Genomic DNA, 21,446 nt, shown 5'->3' on the forward strand with positions numbered 1-21,446 from the left:
AACAAGGGTTGTGACTGGAATATGTAGTTTTTACAGGGAGGTTCTGCTTTTTTGTTCAAAACAATAATGTGGAAACTGAGGTAATGTGTATGTGATCATTTTAACATGAAATAAAAAAACACCTCAAATTTTTGGCTCGACCACATAGTGGTTTGCATTAAAACCTGTAACAGCAACCCGACGTACCAGACAAAACCAAAAAGACTCATTTACAAGCCAAATGACCATCACCGACCCGCCGTGGGGAGACAAATAAACCTGTGATGCTTGATCAATAGGAACTATTTTAGTTTTATTTATTTATGGGTAGGATTTTTTTCTGCCATTGTCCCCTAATGCATTCCTGCTTTTAGCTCTTTCTGTTCAAGACAAATGTAAAGCGTGATATAGAGGGAAGGTTTAAAACGTACGTACATAATATGTGTCGTATGAAATGCAGAACTATAGGTGCGGTAACCACTGTGCGTATTAAATAAAGCACATCCTTCCAATTTCATAAGAACAGGCAAATCTGTTGATTTCATACCGATTCTCTTCTGGTCCGAGATGTCCAGTTCCGGCTCAAGAAAGGGTTTAAGTTCGTCCTCCTCAGTGCCTGCATTGATCCACCGATCCTTCATGATTTGCTGAAACAGACACACACACCTGTGTGAGATATTCATCTATCTGCATGTTTTGAAAATTTTCTAAAATTGGGAGATCAGTGACGCAGACTATACAATCTGTTTTTGAGAATTTGAGAAATAAACATTGCAATAAAGTGCCTTGCAAAATTATTCTCACTCGGATTATTCACATCTATGCTAAATTAAAACTAAAACAAAAGCATTGTCTTCTATCTATCCATTATACAGATTTGTATTTCTATCTTCTTTACTGTAATGCAGTTTCTATTGTTTTGCATTTGATTTCTCAACTCAGATGATATACAGCATGCGGGCATCGTTAAATCCTCAATAATTTAAAGGCAACGTAAATCAGCAAATAATCACCATGCAGTTACATCACACGAGCACTGGGGGCGCTGTTTCCATGGACCGCTGTGAGTGGGAAACAGGGTGTGTCTGTTCTTCTGTGCTCATGTTTAATAAATGAGGGTGGAGAATGCATGCTGCGATGAAAGTGTGTGCTGAGGGCGAGGGATGCCACGGAGAGAGGATAAAAGAGGATGATGGTTTGTAGGAAATGAGAGATTTAGGCGTCAAACGAAGGTATGATCCCTCACCTCGAGTGTGCCCCGTTTGACCGGATTCAGCACCAGGAAGCGTTTCAGGAGGTTCTCACAGTCAGTGGACATGTAAAAGGGGATTCGATATTTACCCCTCAACACTCGCTCGCGAAGTTCCTGTGAAATGTTTTATTAAGATATTATATTTGTATAGTACTTTACATCAAAATCGCAGTGTTCAAAATTTGTCAAATTAACACTCAGAGTGTATATTCTATCCACACTTTGAGAGAGTAATTATATATACACTGTGAGTGTCAATTTGACATTTTTGAACACTGGCAATTTTACTGTACACAATTCAAAGCAGTTTTTATTATCCTCATCTGAAGAATATCTATTTTGATTTAAAATATTATAAAAGCTTCAATCTGTAATTTTAGGGGTGCTAGAGACACTTATCCCAGGAGACGAGACCTTTAGAAATTTTTTCAAAAATAAATCCTCAATGATGAAATACATAGGGAAAACAGTCTCTAATCTTAAATTTTTTTTTTATGAAACAAATTAAACTTCTATTTTATGAATTCTATTATGCAGTAATTTTGGGGATTAAAAATGGCCAAAACACAGACACGATCCACCAATCCAGAAGCATGTATCTGCGTTAGGTTGTATGCTTCTCTGTGAAGGTTTAGGACGTTGACCTTTCAGTACTGAGCACACAGTACCAACCTTTAGATTCTGTCCATCAAAAGGCAGCGATCCGCTGACCAGCGTGTAGAGAATGACCCCCAGACTCCACACGTCCACCTCCGGGCCGTCATATTTTTTGCCTTGGAAAAGTTCAGGGGCCGCATACGGCGGACTGCCGCAAAACGTATCGAGTTTATTCCCGATTGTGAATTCATTACTGAAACCGAAGTCTGCGATCTTAATGTTCATATCTGCATCCAGCAAGAGGTTTTCTGCCTGCATGAAAGACGAAAAGAAAGAGAGAAAGGTTCTTAGAATTTACATTTACACATTTAGTGGACACTTTTACCTAAAGCAACTTGATTTAGTCAGTGAGCTAACAACAACTAGTCAAACTAAAGAAAAACATTTATTAATTCATTATTAATGAAGAGATTTATTTATGAAGAGACTTTTCTTTGTATGTTGTATTTGTTCCGACACACGATTTACAGTATCACATATATATGCACAACCTGAAGAAAGAAAGAAAATGCTGTAGTACAGTAATAAGAATCTCCACTGACAATAATGGAAATAAAAAAACATCCAGACACATTATAATACTGAGAATATTGAGGGAGAACTGACATTGAAATGTTTCCAATTTACTTTGCACCAAATGAAAATTTTGATGTGTAGTAAAGTGATGTACCACCGAAGAACTCAAAGGGTTTAAGTCCAATGGAAATGCAATGCCCCTTACGTTGACCTCCCCCTCACAAACAAATCTAAACAGACGGTTACAGCATCTAACAAAATAAAGAGTTACGCTTCAGCAGACCCTGATTTCCACCTGTCTTTCCTCACACGAGTGCTTCCGACAGCTTCACTCTGACGCCGGCCGGGTCCTTACGCATCATACATCAGTCTGGAAAGGATAATGTAGTGCGAGTAATGGAGAGTGGCGACGCTGAGGGGGATGGACGAGGAATCTTTAAGAGTTATGCTTGCGAGAGCATTTTTTTTATCTGCTGATTTATTTATCTTTTAGAGTTATTTATCTGCTGATGTTCAACAGACAAACAGACTCCAAAGGGTTTGATATTTACTCTGAACCAGAGTTCAACTACACTTTGTCCTGTTCAGACTGCATTGTTTTAGGCCTCAAACCGTGTTAAGTTTCCATCATTAATGCAAGTACCACTGTGAAAACTTGCCGAAGCAAATACAATTTTAGCTCAATTTTAACCTGTGAAAATAAATGAAACAGTTCCCTGGTTGACTTAATATTTTGAGTTAATAATAATATTAGTCAACAACACAACGTGTTTGTAATGAATTCATTGGGTTAACGAATATTTTTAAGTTTAAGGCGACCGTGTAACTTATATTTTCAAGTTGAACCAACAAAATAGGACAAATAATGCAACAAATATAACTGTCGGTTCAATAGGCTTTATGACAAACGTCACACGCAGAAACATGAAAATGTGTCACATTCTGCTTTTCGGGTCTTTTGTATGCGTTTCGTTATTTAGAGAACCAAAGATACCAAAAATAAAGGTAATTCATATCCATAATATAAGCAGATTCATGTCTTAAACTGCTTCTCGCTGACATTTAAATATCAAAATTGAATAAAACGGGTATAAAGGTATAAAAGACCCATTTTTATCACAGAGACTGATAAGTGATAAAACATGTTTTTTGTTTAGTATGAATGTTCGCCCATAAGGATATCATATATCCTATAAACGTATATGCTCCAATACATTGACCACATTTACATTAAGAACATATAAATCATTGAAAAGTTTTAAATGCTTAAGTCTACATGACAATCTTTGAGCACTTAAAGCTTCTCATCAAACTCCAAGCTGCGTGCTATACCCGAGGGTGCTGATATCTCAAACGTTTTCAGAAAATATGGGTTTAGGAAGATACGAGGAAAATGTGAATAGTGAAGGGTTACAGATGATAATCTTACCTTGAGATCTCGATGAACGATGTGTTTTTGATGACAATACTGAACAGCTGATACAATCTAAAGGCAAAGAGAAGAAAGAAAGAAAGGTTTATAAAGTGGGTAAAGAAACTGGTGATTGAATAACAGACAGCGTTTGGTATGACAGCCAATATAACACATTAAACGGCTTTTCCCCAGAAAACAATCGATTGGACGAGGAAGCATGTGAGTCACATGTTCAGTTCAGTCACATGTTTTAGGAAGACGGATGAGAGCGAGAACGCCAGGAATACATCTGGGTGAGAGATTGAGGGACTGATCAATTTAATTCAATTAAAATGTATTCCTTAATTTTCTACATTTATTTCAATTTGTTTGCAATGTTGAAAAGCTTAACAGTAGTAAATGATTTACAGAAATGTAGTTTTGCCTCATTGACAACATGGAAAACTGTCCCTATCTATTTTCATAACAAAATCTCCTGGTTTAAGGCCAAGATCACCGTCAGCAAACCCAACAAATAAAAAAACAACAATACTCTTATCGGCTGTTTTGTCATACAAATAAAACTGGCTTGTGACATCAGCGGTGATCTACTTTATATAAATCTCATTATTTTGTCTCTCTCCTCATTTTCGAGCAAAGATGTTCAATATTCACACAATCGTGTCCAAGACATCAGATGCTGATTTCCATTTCTTCCTCCGGCTGCTGGAAGAATAAGTTATTTTTTATGCTCTGCTAAGATCTCAGTAGTGTTTCGTGCCTGACCCAGATAAGCTGTCTCCGCAGCAGCAGAGGATGGAGAAGAGGGGGGGGGTTAGGGAGACCCCATCACCATGACTACAGATGTGAGCATCAGCTGTGGGCTAACCCAGCGTACCACATCAGACTGATCAACACAGTGAGATGAACCACAAGGGTCATTGAGCAATCACATGGAGTAGATGATGCTATTGGTGTGTGTTTGTCTCTAGTTAGTCAAAATACTTTATTTTTGTTGACTATATAACGGACTGTCTATAATTTATAAAACTATATTCTCAGAATAGCCATTTCAGCAGTATATAGTATACATAACTGTACACAGTGCAAAATATACAAAATATAATAGAGCACCAAAAACTATATCCCACAATGCAATACGCTCAAGAACAAGTAATTACACCCTTATTTTAAAAATAGAATAAAAAATACATTATTGTCACATCGAATGGCAAGTGGACAGAATGTTGCGCAATCGTCTTTATCGGACTCCGGTTCAGATTCATCCACTCTTCAGGGAAACCCACCGCCCTGCTACTACAGGATTCACGCCATCTACTGCTAATCACACCGGCGTTACCCAATAGCATCTCGCTGCAGGCAACGTGAATGAGTCGGGCGGTGAGGGTAACAAGCAAGCGGGTGGGGCAATATTGAGTACACTGCAGTACAGTACCTGTCTAAATTTAGCTCTGGCCTCTTTTTCCTTCATGCGTCCATGCGCTACGAGGTAGTCAAACACCTCCCCTATGAAGAGAAGAAACGCATTTGGTGAATCATACAGCCCTCGTGCATTCAGTACGATGGGGACGGTGAATAAGTACAGACCCCATTTGTGCAGGATTACATAACAATACGCAGCCGAACACACAAGTCACATAAACTTCAAACTCACCACCGCTGGCATACTCCATAATCAGATAAAGTGTCTTCTCTGTTTCTATAACTTCAAAGAGCTTTACTGTAGAGACGGACAGAAAGAGACAGACAGAGAGAGAGAGAGAGAGAGACATTAACATTGATCATTTTTTGTATGCAGTATATAGTACATGGTACTATAGTAACTAGGGATGGCCATTTTTGTCAATTTCTTATTTCGATCATTGATAGGTCTCAGAAAACGAGAACTCGAGTACTCGGGGGGTGGGGCTTATTCGGGGGAGGTGGTGGGGCGTCCGTCATGGAGACAATGATCACAATTTAATGTTTTAGCAATATTTTGGATTACATTAGCACTTTCTGATAAACCAAAATGTTATTTTACAATATATTGGCTAAAACGAATGGGCAGCAAATCCTTCGCTATCATTTCGGTGCTTAGTTGTGTCATCTTTTCACCTCTGGCTGCGCTGCATGTCTGACGGTAAAAGATGCGATGCTCGTCTGAGTTGCGTCTTTGGTGGTATCGGTAGACATTTTACGTACAAATACCAGATGATAACGCATTGTAGTTGTGGTAGATTTGTGTGACAGCTTGGCGCTGCATATTGTGCACTGAACTGTTTTTTCATCAATGTTTTCGAAGTGAAGCCAGACATCACTATGTGACTTTGAAGCCATTTTCTCTGTTTTTCGGTTTGGACTTTGGACCGCGCTCTGGCAACGCTAACCAATCAGGGCTCAAGGTGCCGCCCAAAATGCTAAGAAAGTATTTTTTTAAACTCAGATCATCGTTTTTCTGATCGATCGTCTCTGTCACGTTCGAGTACAAGACTGATCGAGTACTGTGCCCATCCCTAATAGTAACCATGTTTTTGGGTGTTTTATTTCTAGTAAAGCCACAGTAACCACACATGTCCTACATTCTCTCTATAAAAGTCATAGTTAAACAATGATATTTGTATGTAATAGAAATGCAAATCAATCTGCCAATAATACATGGTTACTTCATTTTTACTGTAACAAAACCATGGTTACTTTTCCCAAGGGATAGCCTATATAAATGTTTTGGACTGTACACTGGTATGGATGCATAAAATATATGAATAAATTATTTAAAAAAAATCTAAATCCATCCAATAATGGCTGTTAATGAGATCAATTATTACATAGAATACAATAACTTTTCGTATTGTGAGTGCATATGATTTGAGAAATATTCGAAATTTCTTAATGCACAAAATTTGTATAATCGTGAAAAATTAAGTGCATCTTTAAAAATAGCACACATTAAAGCAAACCATGGAGAAAGAACCAAAACTGAATAGAAAAAGAAATGGACTGTGAAATGTCACATTGCATTAGGCCAAATTTTTTTATAAATGACTGCTGATAAAGAAATGATGAGAATGAGCTTAATTGTCATGAAAATCACAAAGCAGAAAAGTCTTCTAGGTCTTAGAAACAGGGTCTAATAATATGTGCGATAAAAGTTTTAGATTTTGGGTTGATGTATGACCCAGATATTTTTCGTGAGATACACTGAATTGCCACATTTTCGAATAGCCTCCGATTTTCATTTTGAGTAATGATTCACCAACAGAAATCCTAAATGATGTGAATAAACTCAGATGTAATTCAGTGCATTGAGCCTCTGTTGAACCCACAACCCCACAGACATTCACCCCTGTCCGTCGTCTCTCCAGGAAAACACTACTGTAAGTGAAGTTTGTTTGAAATGTGACTGATGGGCCAGGCTGTAGTAATACTACCCGACACAACGACATCAAAGACCTACTCACAACAAACGCGCACCAAATATAGTCACATCGTAAATGCCAGCGAAGGCAAAGCTGTGCGTCTGTGACAGCTATGATAGATTTCGGTCAACACGAACGCATGCAAACACACTCAAGCTTGTGTGAAATGAATTTCTTTCATCTTTCTCTGTTGACATAACTGCATCTATTGTGAAAAGAGACCATCATACAAAAACTCCTAAAATAATTATATTCTAATAAATTAACTAAAAACTTGTGTCATTCCAAATAGCTTTTATATTTTTATATACTTTATATGTATAATGTTAACATATTGCATATTTTTACCATTCGTTATTTTAAATAAAATGCAAGATAACAAAAATAAAAATATTGCTGTAGGTTTAATTTATTTGATTTATCTTTGATAATAATTATAGTGCTTTAAGTGCCTCAGTTTATTGCTTAAGTTAAAGTTTTATAACTTGAAAAAGTTGAAATACCGAACTATAAGTGCTAGTATGGCAACTTTTAAATGACTTCAATTGCCCTTTTTGTGTTACTTTGAAATGCTTTCTTGAGTCTCAACATATGCGGTCACTAACACCATGTCTACATTGGACGCGACATGACAAAAGACATTAGAACCCATTATAATTTTATATTTTGTCCACACTGGTCGCGTCCGGTATAGTCACAGTGTTAGAAATATCATTGCATGGCAAAAGTTGTGAAACTTCCAGTTTTCTGTTCCTTCAAAAAAACCACAGCATCTGGATCTGGTATGACATGAGATTAAATAAATTCACCATATTTTTGGGGAAGCAGTTTTTTTCTTCGCTGTCCTGATTGTGCCAGACTTTGTGTTTGACACATCAACAACACACACATCCTCTCCAGGCAACCCGCTCTGCCTTTTTCCCCTCATTTGCGAGAAAAGGACATAAAGTAGGTCATCGCCGGGGCCGTGATAGCGTGTGACCAGACGAGTCCCTCAGGCTGAGGTAGGCGATGCCCGAACATATGCCAGCGCGGTCCAGAGCAGATAATTGCAGAAGGGACCACACATGGCAAGCGTTCCCATGACAACCCTTGTGTTCCTTAGCCCACAGGGTTCCAGATTCCTGGAAAGATGCTCCACAGCAGTTAAAATAAGGACTACGGATAAAAGACAATCAAACTATCTTTTCGAGATGCCGCGGTTATTTGAGGAGGTTAGCGGATGTAAAATCTGAGCGAAGGAAAGGTTAGGAAGTGTGTGGGCCGAGCTGAGAGTTAGCAATTACCTTTACTCCCACTCACCGCTAACATCTTACTTTCACAGATAACACATCAATCGCTTTCACTGGTTCAGTCATTCATTTGTGAAATGTGCATTCACGCTCCAACGCAACAGAAACAAAAAACTAAACCTTTACCTAAACATCACACAACACATAAAAACAACAGCGTCTGATTCATTTAACCAAATCTGTTCGTTTGGATGGTTGAAAAATGATTCAGTCATCTGAGTCATTACGTCTGTGTTCCCAGAAGTCTTTTTTGTAAAGAAATAAATATTTAGGGAAATACAGTCATTTATAAGTATTGTGCCAAATGTTCTCCATTGTTTAAGGCACCAACATGTCACCCGCCTCGTAATTGTACCTCAATCCATTATCAAAATGAACCAAACCTTTGTTGGCAAAAAAACAAGGTAACTTTTGCGTCCGAAATGGCTTACTTTCATACTATATGGTAGGCGAAAATGAGTACGAGTCATGAATAGCATGTCCGAAGTATGCAAAAAACAGTAGGCAAGAAATACCCTAATAGCCCACTACTTCCACCGAGATTCGTGAGTGTGGATCGGATAGACACTTCACTCTATCCCATGATGCCTCTGGAGCTGACCAACGGTCAAACCTCAAAAGTAAATTAAAAACTTTAAGGCGGACGTCTGTGCCAATAAATGAATTTCTCCTGACTAAATTATGTTTTTATCAACGCTCACGTATAGGTTGTTGTTGATAGTTGTCAAAGAGCATACGGGTCACATGACCATAAAACATGACGGACGCAGTATGTCTGAAATGTATTCATACTACTCCCACTCCTACTATATAAAACGTACTGTTTTAACGGCCGGTAGGTAGGTATTTATTCTAATTCATTACGTACTGTTACAGTATGCGATTTCGGACGTTGTTCGCGTCCCGGAAAGGCGGACGGGGGGTAGCTTAGGGTTGATTTATGTGGCGGGGTGAATGAGGGGCCAGGGGCCACCCAGAGATGACATCATGAGAGATGGGGGGAGGGAGAGCCATGTGCTGGCCTGTCAGATGATAGATGCATAACAATGGCACACAGAGAGACACACAGGAGTGCTTTTGTGCTGGTGGGAAGAGCCGGCGGGTCGGATGAATGGAAGCGGTGTGGCGGCTCTGGGAAAAGAAGAGGGAGTTCCTGCACAGGGGATTATAGAGGCCTCCGCTACCGTCTGCTCTGTGCAACACATTCCTAAACATCTCCACAGACACAAATCTGAAAACAGATTAAACTAATGTGCGGCTTACCAATATTTGGATGATTTAGGATCTTCATTATTCGGACTTCCCTGAAGAGCTGCAGTAGACAGAAAGAACAATCAAATTTATATAACATACATGTTATGAGGAAAATATGAGTGGTGCTTGTCTGTCAAAATGGTTGCTATAGGGTGCTTTGGTAATATGGTTTTGTTAATTTGTTGCCCAAAAAAGTTCGTTTTTGATATTATGGTCCCATGCACACAAAGAACGATAAATTAGCACTTATAACATTGTGTATTTCAATCTTTTACATTTTCAATGCGTGAGCCCTTTAAATTTCAATACATTTTGATTGGCTTTTAATGTTTTATTGTTCAAAAGCTATCAAGTCCCCTAGGATATAATTTGTCTTTACTGTTGTGGCGTCTGGACGGCACGATTCTCCTTAATTTAAAATGTTATATTTAAACTTTCTCAATAATTTAAGTACTTGGAGTTCCATGGGCTAGGGGAATGAATGGACTATCTTAAGTACTCATTTTATAACCCACCAGGTAAAAAAACATAAATCAGACAGCACACCTCTCAGCAATATGCAATGATATGTGAGCACACAACATTGGAGAATGCATTACTTTTTGTTGTTTTAAACACATACTCTGGAACACTGCAGTCTACGATGTCATCATAATCCCCCTGTCCTTCAATCACCCCACAAGATCCGACTGCTCACATATAACCTCATGAGGGAAGCCGTCGTGTTTTTTTGAATGTCACTCTTACTGATTCAATGATCATGCCGATGAACGGCCTAAAATGACCTCAACAGACAACTGAGACCGAAGAGAAAAGCTTTGTGTCCTGAAGAAATGCTTCACACAGAACCTGCTTCTGGACTTAAAGTCCCCGTGAACCAAAAGTTTTGACATAATCTTGCACATTTTGGAGTGAAAAGGAATTTCAAAAGGAGAATATTTGTGGGAGTGGCTTGAGTTTTTTTACTGCAAATTGATTGGATGTGTTACAGCTGTTGCACTAATGTTTCAATGAAACTGGCAGCAGACTGACAGTTGAAGGGGAGGAGTTAAATTAGCCGTCTAATTTACGTCATTTGAGATGGATAGTCACTAGAGGGTGGAAGTGCATTTTCAGATTTTAACTGAAGATTATGAGGGTACATGACAAAATGACCCACATTGATAAGCTATTTACTATAAACGAAAAAATAAGAATTTTAAATTTCACTGGGACTTTAAGTTAAAAAAATCTCTGGTGTTCTTATGCATGTCTTTTTGAATTAGCTGGTTTGTCTAATTCTGAACGTTCCACCCTGTTACATACAATTAAAGCCAATATGATAACATATAAGAATTCAAATGAAATAATAAATGATATCCTCTTAATGTTAACACCTTCATGAAGGCTAACTCTGAACCGCTACTGAGCAATATCTAATAATTAAACTTAATAATAATAAATTAAGTTTAAGTGCCCAAAGCATGTTTCTGAAAGTATGACATATCCTTTACATGGATATACTGTCATGAACAACAACACAAGTAAATAACATTTTTAAAAGAAGCGAGAGAGCACAAAGGTACAAATAACGGGAATGACTCCACCTTTCCTTCATCACATTCAATATTTCATACTCTTTCAAATCTGCTTAGCTCTCTCTCTCTCTCTCTCTCTCTCTGTACATTATCGCCATTTATATTTTCACCTCATCTCCCTTTCTCTCCTCTAGAATTAAAGCCTCCAAGAAGCACTTTAGCTGGACTCCCTATTCCTTTCTTATGAAACACACACGCCTCTAATTATTTTCAAGAGTCTGGCATCTGCGTCATTCTGACGTGAGCAGTTTCACACAAAAAGCTTAAAGCGTGAGAAACAGCGAAAGGTACATCTTGTGTGTCCAGTTTTACAAAGTTCAATAATGAGCGGTCAATGCAACGAAAAAAAAACTACCAAATCGATATGCCGCTCTGAGCGCAGGCCGGGTAAATGGGGCTCTTAGTCACACAGCAATGTTCTTTACCCACCGATCTATACAAAAGTACGAACATTCACATTCTTCTTGTACAACACAACACACGGACAGCCTAAACTGATATCAAAGTGGACGTTTGAAGCTGTTTGCCCTAATCTTCAACACTACAGTAGTAACGGTACAGTAGCCGTCTGGAGCGGGCCAGATACAAACAGGGCATCTAGTTTCTACATCAACGGGCCACAGCGTAAAAGACTAAATTTAGCCGTAACACAATCTGTTGATCCAGCCCTTCACATGAAGGAGTATTTGAGATTTTCATTTGCTAATCTCTCCGTAAGGTAAAGAGATACAGAAAAGTTCTTACCGGCACAGATGGACCTAAATGTTTCCCGGGTTTTTTGCATCTACGGCCCCATGTTATGTAATTGTCCTATTTCAGATTTTTTTTATATAAATAACTTTTCATGTTCAGTTTTTGAGCTATAAAGTTTTCTGTAAAGACGATTTGCAGCAATGCACACTGCCAAAATAAAAGACAATAATGAAAACAGCAAAATTGTTGTTATAATTGCTTCCAATGTTTTGTAATGGAAATTTTCTAGTCTAGCTTCTTGATGTGTCTATCTATATGTTTATGAAGTTTCTATCTATGTTTTCTTCTCTATGTTATCATGTTTTTCTCTATACGCGTCATACCACTCTGCCTTTGCCCTCGAGCAGAGGCCAAGATGTTCTGTTTGGAATAACGGGCATCACTTCTCGGAAACCAGCTCGGGATTCTGGCTAGGGGGCAAAGGGAGGGGGTTTTCACGTTTTAATATATAAACTCTGGGTGCAGAAGGAAAGAGTGCCTTTGCTCTGCACCATGCTCATTGCTCATGATGCAGATTAAACGACAATAAAATACTTTGCAAAGTACCTGATGTCTCTGTATATTGCGTTTGTCAAAATTGACTCACCTTGATTAAGGAATAAGAAAATTCCACAACAATTTGGCGACGAGGTATGGGATCACAAGGCTGATGGAGAACGGATTAGAGTTGACTGATCATCCTGGACATAGCAAATCCAGCTCTAACCCCATACAGGGACGAGAGAACTCTACTCCGGACCCCAGGCTGACGTGATCCCAAAAGAACTCAGTGCAAGGCACAAAAGTGAAAAACGGTGAGTTAAAAAGATTCTAAACAACCTGATTAGAGGGGGGACTACTCTGAATCATGTTAGATTCTAAACAGCCTGATTTAAGAGGGGGGGCTCTCAGAATCGTGTTAGATTCTAAACAACCCGATAAGAGGGGGGGCTCTCAGAATCGTGTTAGATTCTAAACAACCTGATAAGAGGGGGGGCTCTCAGAATCGTGTTAGATTCTAAACAACCTGATAAGAGGGGGGGCTCTCAGAATCGTGTTAGATTCTAAACAACCTGATAAGAGGGGGGGCTCTCAGAATCGTGTTAGATTCTAAACAACCTGATAAGAGGGGGGGCTCTCAGAATCGTGTTAGATTCTAAACAACCTGATTAGAGGGGGGGCTCTCAGAATCGTGTTAGATCCTGAACAACCTGATTAGAGGGGGGGCTCTCAGAATCGTGAATATGGATAAACCAACATACAGAGAAATGAGGAAAAGGTGGGGAACGGGAAGTTTACAAGGTGTACCCTATTTAATAGAAAAAGCTAACTTTCCAGAAAACGGTACATTTAGTACCACAAAATTAGGGAAAATAAGAGAACACATGGGGGAAAAAGACATATTTAAAATGTCTACAAAAGAAAGGGAAAAATATGAGGAAGCGTGTAAATGTTTAGAATTATGGGAAAAGGAAGCAAATAGACGTGACTATGTTTTTAAAGAAATGGCATTGGAAGAACTGCCACCACCGAAAAAACTCCATTGTACCCTGTTTTGCTTGAGTATATTGATTTAACCCCTCTGTCTTCTTTACCCCATCTATGACTTAAACACCAACCGGAGGATGATTGTGTCCCTCCTCACCGACATCTGAACCCGATCGAGGCAGCTCCAGTGCCCCCACCAGTGTCTCCACCAGCACCAGTGCCGTCTCCACCACAGCCCATGGTGCGTCAAAAGCAAGAAAGAGTGCATCCAGCACCGACGTACAAAGAACTTTTGACATTTTGCAAAGAATTCTCACCCTCAATGAAAGAATTAGAGAGACTGTTGAAAGTCAAACTGAAACCATCTGACCTGAGAAAGTTACAGGGTAAATGGCCTGTGGAGGAAGTATTTAAAGAACATTCTGGACTTCAACCTGATTCAGACGGACCGGACATTGGTCCGTTCGAAGGACATCTCAGATCCACCTTTCTGCGGAACCTCAGAGAAGAGCTGAGACGAGAAGTGGAAAAATCGTGCATCGAGCCAGATCACATGAGAATGAGTGAGATCGTCCGTCATGCTGTACACGCCGAAAGACAAACAGGCAAGAAAGAGCTTCAGAAGAAAAACACACAAGATAAAGAACTCCACATGGCTCTAATGAATATCGGAGTAGAGCATGGAGGAAGAGGAAACGGGAGGAGAGGAGGTCAGTGGCGTGGACATGGAAGAGGGAGAGGAGGGTTTAAACCCTCTGGCATGTATGGAGAGAAGTGTTTCAATTGTGGAAGAACGGGGCACTGGCACAAAGATTGTCCTGAGCCTCGGAGATCGCGGAGGTCAAGAGAAAAGGTAGATAGAAGTGAGGAGGTGAGGCATCATTCCGAGGGTGGTGAGTATGATTTCCCTTAGCATATGCAATGAAGAAATGCTTTTTCCTACTGTATGCAACGAAGATCTGCTTAGCTCACATTCCATGATGAATGAAAACGCTTTCTGAACTTTGCTAAAATGCACAATGCTTGTGTGCAACAAACCGCTTGAATTTTTGATAGATTCAGGGGCAACAAATAGCCTACTGTGATTCACAAGAAGTGTTTAAATTTGCCAGAGTCTAAACTAGCTGTGTTTTCCCTAAATGCTAGTGGCTCTAATGTAAAATAATTAATGTCAAAAGGGTGCAATGCGAGTTGGGGAGTGTCAAATTTCAACACAGGTTTCTCATGTCTGACTGCTGCCCGATTCATTTGCTGGGCAGAGTCATAATGTGTATGATGACAGATTGAGCATGATAACAACACGACCCGTGTGCAGCGCTCGTACAGCTGTACGATGTAGTTTTGAATTACGTAAGTATGATGTAGAATGTATTGCCTCACAGAGCCTCATGACGTTGATTACAATGGTGTGGGGAGCTGTGGGTGTTTTGCTGACAAATATGCGCACGCCATAGAATGGGTTAAAAGGGACGACGTGCAATATTCAAATTTGTTGCATGCCCATCGTGAGAATCATGCCTGTCTGTCAGCAACAAGGGGACTTGAAGTGTTTTCACACACAAAAAGATTAATGAAGAGTATTTACATACCAGAAATTTTGGGAAAGGTGCCCGTACAACTGTTGATAACAGGAAAATATTATGTTTGGTTGATTAGGAACTGTGAACCTGTTGTGTGATAAAGCCCAAGGGTAATTTTCGTCCACGCAAACAGCAATTCCCCCTCAAAACAGAAGCCTAAAATCAGAAGACCTTAATGGCATAAGGCCAATATTTAATGAGTTTAAAAAGGATAAAAGAGGCATAGTTTTGCCATGCCCAAATTTACCGGTGCGCAGGCCTTTGTTTCCAGTTTGAAAAGATAAGAGAAAAGAACACAAAGTGAATATCTCCAAAGTCCAGCTGGCAAAACGATTTGTTCATTTTTGGGTCACGAAATTACTGACCGCGGCAGACAGCTGTCCGCAAAGCGTGTCTGCAATTACAGACATCGCAAGTCCAAAAGCAAAGAAGCAATTGATATAATTTTTAGGGACCATTTCTCTGCTCAGACAGCAGAGCTCATTGCACACACACGCGCATGCAAATTAGCAAAGAATAAAAATGCATACATTCACACAGATAGTAGATATGCATTTGGTGTAACTCATGATTTTGGCACACTTTGGAAACACAGGAACTTTTTGAAAGCTGATGGTAAAAACATTCTTACACACAGGTTGCTGATATGCTTTCTGCCATTCTTATCCCATCAGCCATTGTTGTGTGTGACTATGCCACACACACTTTTGTATCTGAAACAATTTCTACAGGAAGCCGACAAGCTGACCTTGCAGCAAAGCAAGCAACATCAGAGCCACAGAAAGATTTTCTCCAGAAATCACTAACAAAACTCTTTCTCTTGCAGAGATGCAAACATTTTGCAGAACCAGCTGAGCGTGCACTCTGGAAGGAGTGCTCATGTAAATACACAGACAATGTTTGGGGGGGCCCAAATGTCCTCACCTGTTTGCCAAAACATTTTTTCTCTGCTTTTGCGATTTTGACGCATGGCCTAGACCACGCGTCAAAAGGGGGGATGTTACAAGGCAATGTGTTTTTGTGTTTTTGCTCTCAAAATGTTTGTGCAGGTCAGAAGAGCAGGAGCAAATGGAGCTGACAAATCATTACACAGCTTCCAGGAAGTCGTAGGAAAGACACGCCTCCCACTGCAAAAAGGTCCAAGGAGTGGCAACTCCAACCATAGGCCCATCACAATGGCATCCACAATGGCTCTTCGCAATGGTCGTGCTGACTGAAGCGACAGGAGGGGCACTATTGGTGCTCGCAAAGGGAATCAACTGTTCCAGTCGGGGACGCATCGAACCCCGAGAAATTAGAGATTATAGAATTTTGTTTCTGTGCAACACTATATTCCAAGTTTAATAAAATGGTATGGGGAGGGACAGTGTTACCCTAATTCTGTTAGGTACTGGGGAACAAATATGTATTTGTGTAGAGGTACGTGTACCTCAGGTGATGTTGTGGATAAGGCAACAAAATTTGAAAATGTGGGCCATTATGTCCCCTGGGACTGCCAAATAAAAAGGAAAAAGAAAAAGTTTTAGACTAGCTGTAACTCAGAAAAATTTTAGTTGTGAGGGAACGGGAGCAATTCCACAAATGAGAGTAAGAATATGGAAAGTGACGCTGAAGCAGGTGGTGTTACCAATTCTAGTGGGATTTTAAGAATTGTTTAGATAGAAGAATGAAACCTGTAAGAGAAAGGGCGTTGCTCATCTTACGGGTCAAAGTATAAAGATTTTGGTTATCATATATGATAAAAGGGGGGAATGTAATGGAAATTTTCTAGTCTAGCTTCTTGATGTGTCTATCTATATGTTTATGAAGTTTCTATCTATGTTTTCTTCTCTATGTTATCATGTTTTTCTCTATACGCGTCATACCACTCTGCCTTTGCCCTCGAGCAGAGGCCAAGATGTTCTGTTTGGAATAACGGGCATCACTTCTCGGAAACCAGCTCGGGATTCTGGCTAGGGGGCAAAGGGAGGGGGTTTTCACGTTTTAATATATAAACTCTGGGTGCAGAAGGAAAGAGTGCCTTTGCTCTGCACCATGCTCATTGCTCATGATGCAGATTAAACGACAATAAAATACTTTGCAAAGTACCTGATGTCTCTGTATATTGCGTTTGTCAAAATTGACTCACCTTGATTAAGGAATAAGAAAATTCCACAACAGTTTCCTCATCTGTGAGTTGCTTTGGATAAAAGCGTCTGCTATGTAAATGTGAAATTGAAATGATGCAAAATTAAGTTGAATTATCTTTAAATCATTCTGATGAAGGTAACCATAATAAACTAAAGGTAAATAAGGTAATTGAGGCAAGTAAAATAAAATCCTAAACAAAATCCAGGATTTAAGAACATTTAACTCACAAATTAACATGTCATTATTTGAAATGCAGCAAAAATCGTTTTATGTGCTAAATGTTTGTGAGACTTAAAGCGGCAATCCACGACTTTTTGATTGAAAAATACAAACATAAATCAAAAAATTTTGATCATATTGTGATTTGCAACAATATGTTTACGTAAAGAGTCGAGCTGTCACATATGGTTTCATAAGAAATGTCAGTCCGGCATCATTTCCTTCGGTGGTTTTAACTCGAGATAAAAATTAAATCGACCTTAAGTCTTAAGAGAGATGTCGATGTAAAGCCAGATAGCAAATTCATTAATAGCTTTTTGCTCACAACAACATCATTTTCATTTCTGGTGCCCCCAAAAGAACACAAACACATCATTCTGCATGAAACCTTCATCTAAGCACAGCATAACAACCGACACAAACAAGCACCAGCTGATATCTAAACTCCAAACGCTACCGGGTGGTTCCATAAGCGCCGGACCGCTGATAACAGGCTAATGACATTTAAACTGAAAGGACAGATTAGTGAGGTCACGGTCTGGGGCTTCTCCTCATGACTCGCAGGATGATGGGAGCACATGTTTGAGAAAAGCGCACGCAGCATTAGGTTCAGCCCGCAGCCACATATAACAGAAGGGTAATTAAAGAGAGAGAGATCCCCGCTAATGAGCGGAAACCATCCAGACGTCTGCAGCGGAGCTGCTCTGAGGTCTGATCATCAGCTGGTTCAGAAATCTAAATGCCACGAGTCATATCCGGACTATCAGAAATGGGTACGACACGCCAAAGGTGCCGAGGGCCACCCAGAACGTTTAGACAACAACATAAGATATTCCTCGTGTGACAGCAGCGTTTTTATAGCTCATAGATATACATAAAGTTGTATTTTTTTTATTTGTTGATTCACATGTGCAGCCACATTGAGAAAATTTCCCGATACACACGTATGCACTTTAGATAAGGATGCAATCTCATCCGTTACAAACCTACAAGCATTTAGAGAAGCATTTTAAAGTCACGGGTTGCACGCGCACATGACTGCGGTGCATCGGTGCACAACAGCAGCGAGCACTTTTGTTCATGTGTGCACATTTCTGCACAACTCTATAAACATGTGGTTTTCTCGAGGCCAATGGCGGCAGCTACTTCCGCTGTTTCACTGCGAATACACACAATGAGGTTCTGTGGGAAAAACACACAACAAATAATTCAGTAGTTTCACAAAACGGCCGTGCGTTTTTATTTTCAGAACCTGGTTCTATACGAAAAAACGTTCATGATTTATTCACCCTCATGTCATTCTAAACCCGTATCAGTTTCTTCTGCACAACACAAAAGAAAAAATACCATTGACTTCCAGAGTCGCATTTCTCTAAATATCTTCTTTTTTGTGTTTCACAGAAGACAGACTCGTATACAGATTTTAAATGACATGAGGGTGAATAAATGATGAGGGATTTTGGGTGAACTAGAAAGTGCCAAAACGTTCCTCTGCTCAAAAATGACTGCTGAACTTTTCATTAAAATGTAATAACTTTCAAATTGGTTGTGAAAAGCGTTTCCTGTTGACTTCCTGCACCATCTTGAACATGACAAGCATGTTGATGGCCCAGTGAAGGAAAAGCAAAACTGCAAGCTCATTTCCTGGGGGTAGTGAAAAGTTCACACCCACTCCTGCTCAATACCAATCATATCATGCTGGACAAATAAATAAAATGATAAATAATTAAAATGTCCACAGGCCCCAAAAATGCTAAACAAAACATGCCATGAATTAGAGAGGACACATAAATATAAATTTTAAACCGTACATGAATTGGGTTCACGTTGGGATGGCACCCAAGGGATTCTTCACCCAAAAATAAAAATGACTAAACTATCTTTGAAACTTTCATGATTTAAAGGTGCTGTGTGTGTGATATTTAGGAGGATCTATTGACAGAAATGCATCAATACATCATATAACTATGTGTTCAGAAGTGTATAAGAGCTTAGATATGTTTTGAATACTTTAGAATGAGCTATTTTTATCTACATACACCGCGGGTCCCCTTACATGGAATTCGCCATGTTATTTCTACGGTAGCCCTAAACGGACAAACTACAGAGCTTGTTTCGTAAATACGTTATCTCCCTCGCCGAACAAACGGAAACGTGACGGCCTCTTAGTCCCGTGTCAGCCACCGTCGTGCTCCGAAAGGGAGAGATGAGCAATGGAGTGAGGTGTTGGTTGCAATTTCCCACCTCACCACTAGTTGCGCTAAAATCTCCACGCTACACGTTTCAGATTTAGTTTTAAGAGTAAGAAGGATGTTCCTCAGTAAGTATAAAGTAATGGCCTGATGACAAATAAGAGTAAAGAGGGAAGAACTTACAGGAAAGTGTTCACAATAGCACAAGAGAGACACTTAAAAGGTCATCCAAAACAAGTTAGAATATAATTAAAGAAGATTGTGAGATGTGTTCGGAAGACAAACTCTCTGCTGGTCTGACTGGCCTCAAGCCCACTTTCCCTCACGAGTCTGTCAATGTCTTTAACTTCCTATACGGCTCATTTCCCCGTTAAAGGTGCGCAAACCAGCAGATACTGTTGCACATTCTCCTCAACATCTGAGAGCATAAAACGCTTTCAAATGACTCATGAAAAGAGATCAGATTTGCGATTTAACTGCTTGGCGGCAATAATGCAACAGCAGTTTTGTTGTCGTGACATAAACCTGATTTTAGGGAATGCTGCATTTAATATTATAACTATGAACAGTTGTTAAAGGCTTACCGGGAACAAGGTTATTTTTATGGCAAATATCTGACATTAATAGCAAAGCTCGCCTTAAAGGATAGTTCACCCAAAGATAGTCGTTCACAAAAATGTGATCATCATGTATGCACCCACATGTCCTTCTGCGGAACACAAAAGAAGATACTTTGAGAAATGTTTCAGTGATTTTGTGTCCATACATTGAAAACCATTGAGTCCAATGTCTAAGATTTTTCCAAATATCTTCTGTGTTCTGCAGAAGGAAGAAAGAAAGTCATACAGGTTTGACATGACATGAGGTTGAATAAATGATGAAAGAATTAGCAGTTTTAGTTGAACTATAACACAACTTTAATAAGCATTAACAATAGAAAGATTGCTTGTCCTAGAAAGCTCAAAAATAAGCAGCACACAAATAAAGATAATAATATTTTTCATTTTTGACAACAAAGATCAGACGCATTAGAGGCTTAAAGGATTAAGATCAGACAGTTTAAGACAGTAAACGTGGATATGCTGGACTCAAAATAGATACAAAATAGAAACTTGAAGATCCGAACATTCAGAAGTTTTCGTCATCTGGATAACCTGGGTTTCTATGAGTTGTCTGTTGTGAATACTGTACAGAAACACTTCTGAATCAGACTGCTTTCATTTCAACCACCTGTCTACGAATCAGTCATACAGCCAGACATCAAAACAAGACGAGACGAAAATAACCAACGATGGACAAAATAACAGCCGATAAAACAAATAACTAAACCTCAAGATCAAAGAGGCAAAATCCTGAGTTACGGTGAATAATTGTCCGCTATCTATTTCTATTTTCTATAGATACAACTTTGAGCATGGATAAGTCAAATAAAACTTTTTTTCATTCCAAAAGGCAGCAGATAAATTTGAGGAGAGGAGAAGAAGAAACCAATGCATCAGGACCATCTGGGCGTGCACATCCTCTGTAAATGATGTGATGCAGGCTGGTTAATCCTCACACATGACCTTTGGCCCTTTTGCTTCAGTCAGGAGTAGACCTGATGATTAAATGCATTAAGGATGCTTTCATCCCTGTGTGTGCATGTGTGGAGCAAAGAGAATGTGGCCTAATATGACTTTAGAATATCCCTCACAGACTCGGAGGATTAAACTTCCCCTCGTAAATATTTCTGTAATATAAGCGTTTAAGCTCATCGCATAGATGTG

The 21,446-nt window shown here is 39.4% G+C and overlaps 1 protein-coding gene across 4 annotated transcripts in view; it reads right to left on the reverse strand.

The window, feature by feature from the left end:
* mark3b (MAP/microtubule affinity-regulating kinase 3b) overlaps positions 1 to 21,446 on the reverse strand; it is a 43,359-nt gene that overhangs the window by 9,969 nt on the left and 11,944 nt on the right. For all 4 annotated transcript variants that reach the window (XM_079475384.1, XM_079475382.1, XM_079475383.1 and 1 more), the window contains exons 4-10: positions 9,772 to 9,820; positions 5,473 to 5,538; positions 5,254 to 5,324; positions 3,834 to 3,890; positions 1,904 to 2,140; positions 1,226 to 1,345; positions 527 to 626 (exon numbers count right to left, since the gene is read on the reverse strand). In XM_079475384.1, the coding sequence (XP_079331510.1) occupies positions 527 to 626; positions 1,226 to 1,345; positions 1,904 to 2,140; positions 3,834 to 3,890; positions 5,254 to 5,324; positions 5,473 to 5,538; positions 9,772 to 9,820 (700 nt within the window). The remainder of the gene's footprint in view (positions 1 to 526; positions 627 to 1,225; positions 1,346 to 1,903; positions 2,141 to 3,833; positions 3,891 to 5,253; positions 5,325 to 5,472; positions 5,539 to 9,771; positions 9,821 to 21,446) is intronic.

The sequence above is a fragment of the Barbatula barbatula genome, assembly GCF_947034865.1.
Source record: "Barbatula barbatula genome assembly, chromosome: 15".
In the NCBI taxonomy this organism is placed as follows: Eukaryota; Metazoa; Chordata; class Actinopteri; order Cypriniformes; family Nemacheilidae; genus Barbatula; species Barbatula barbatula.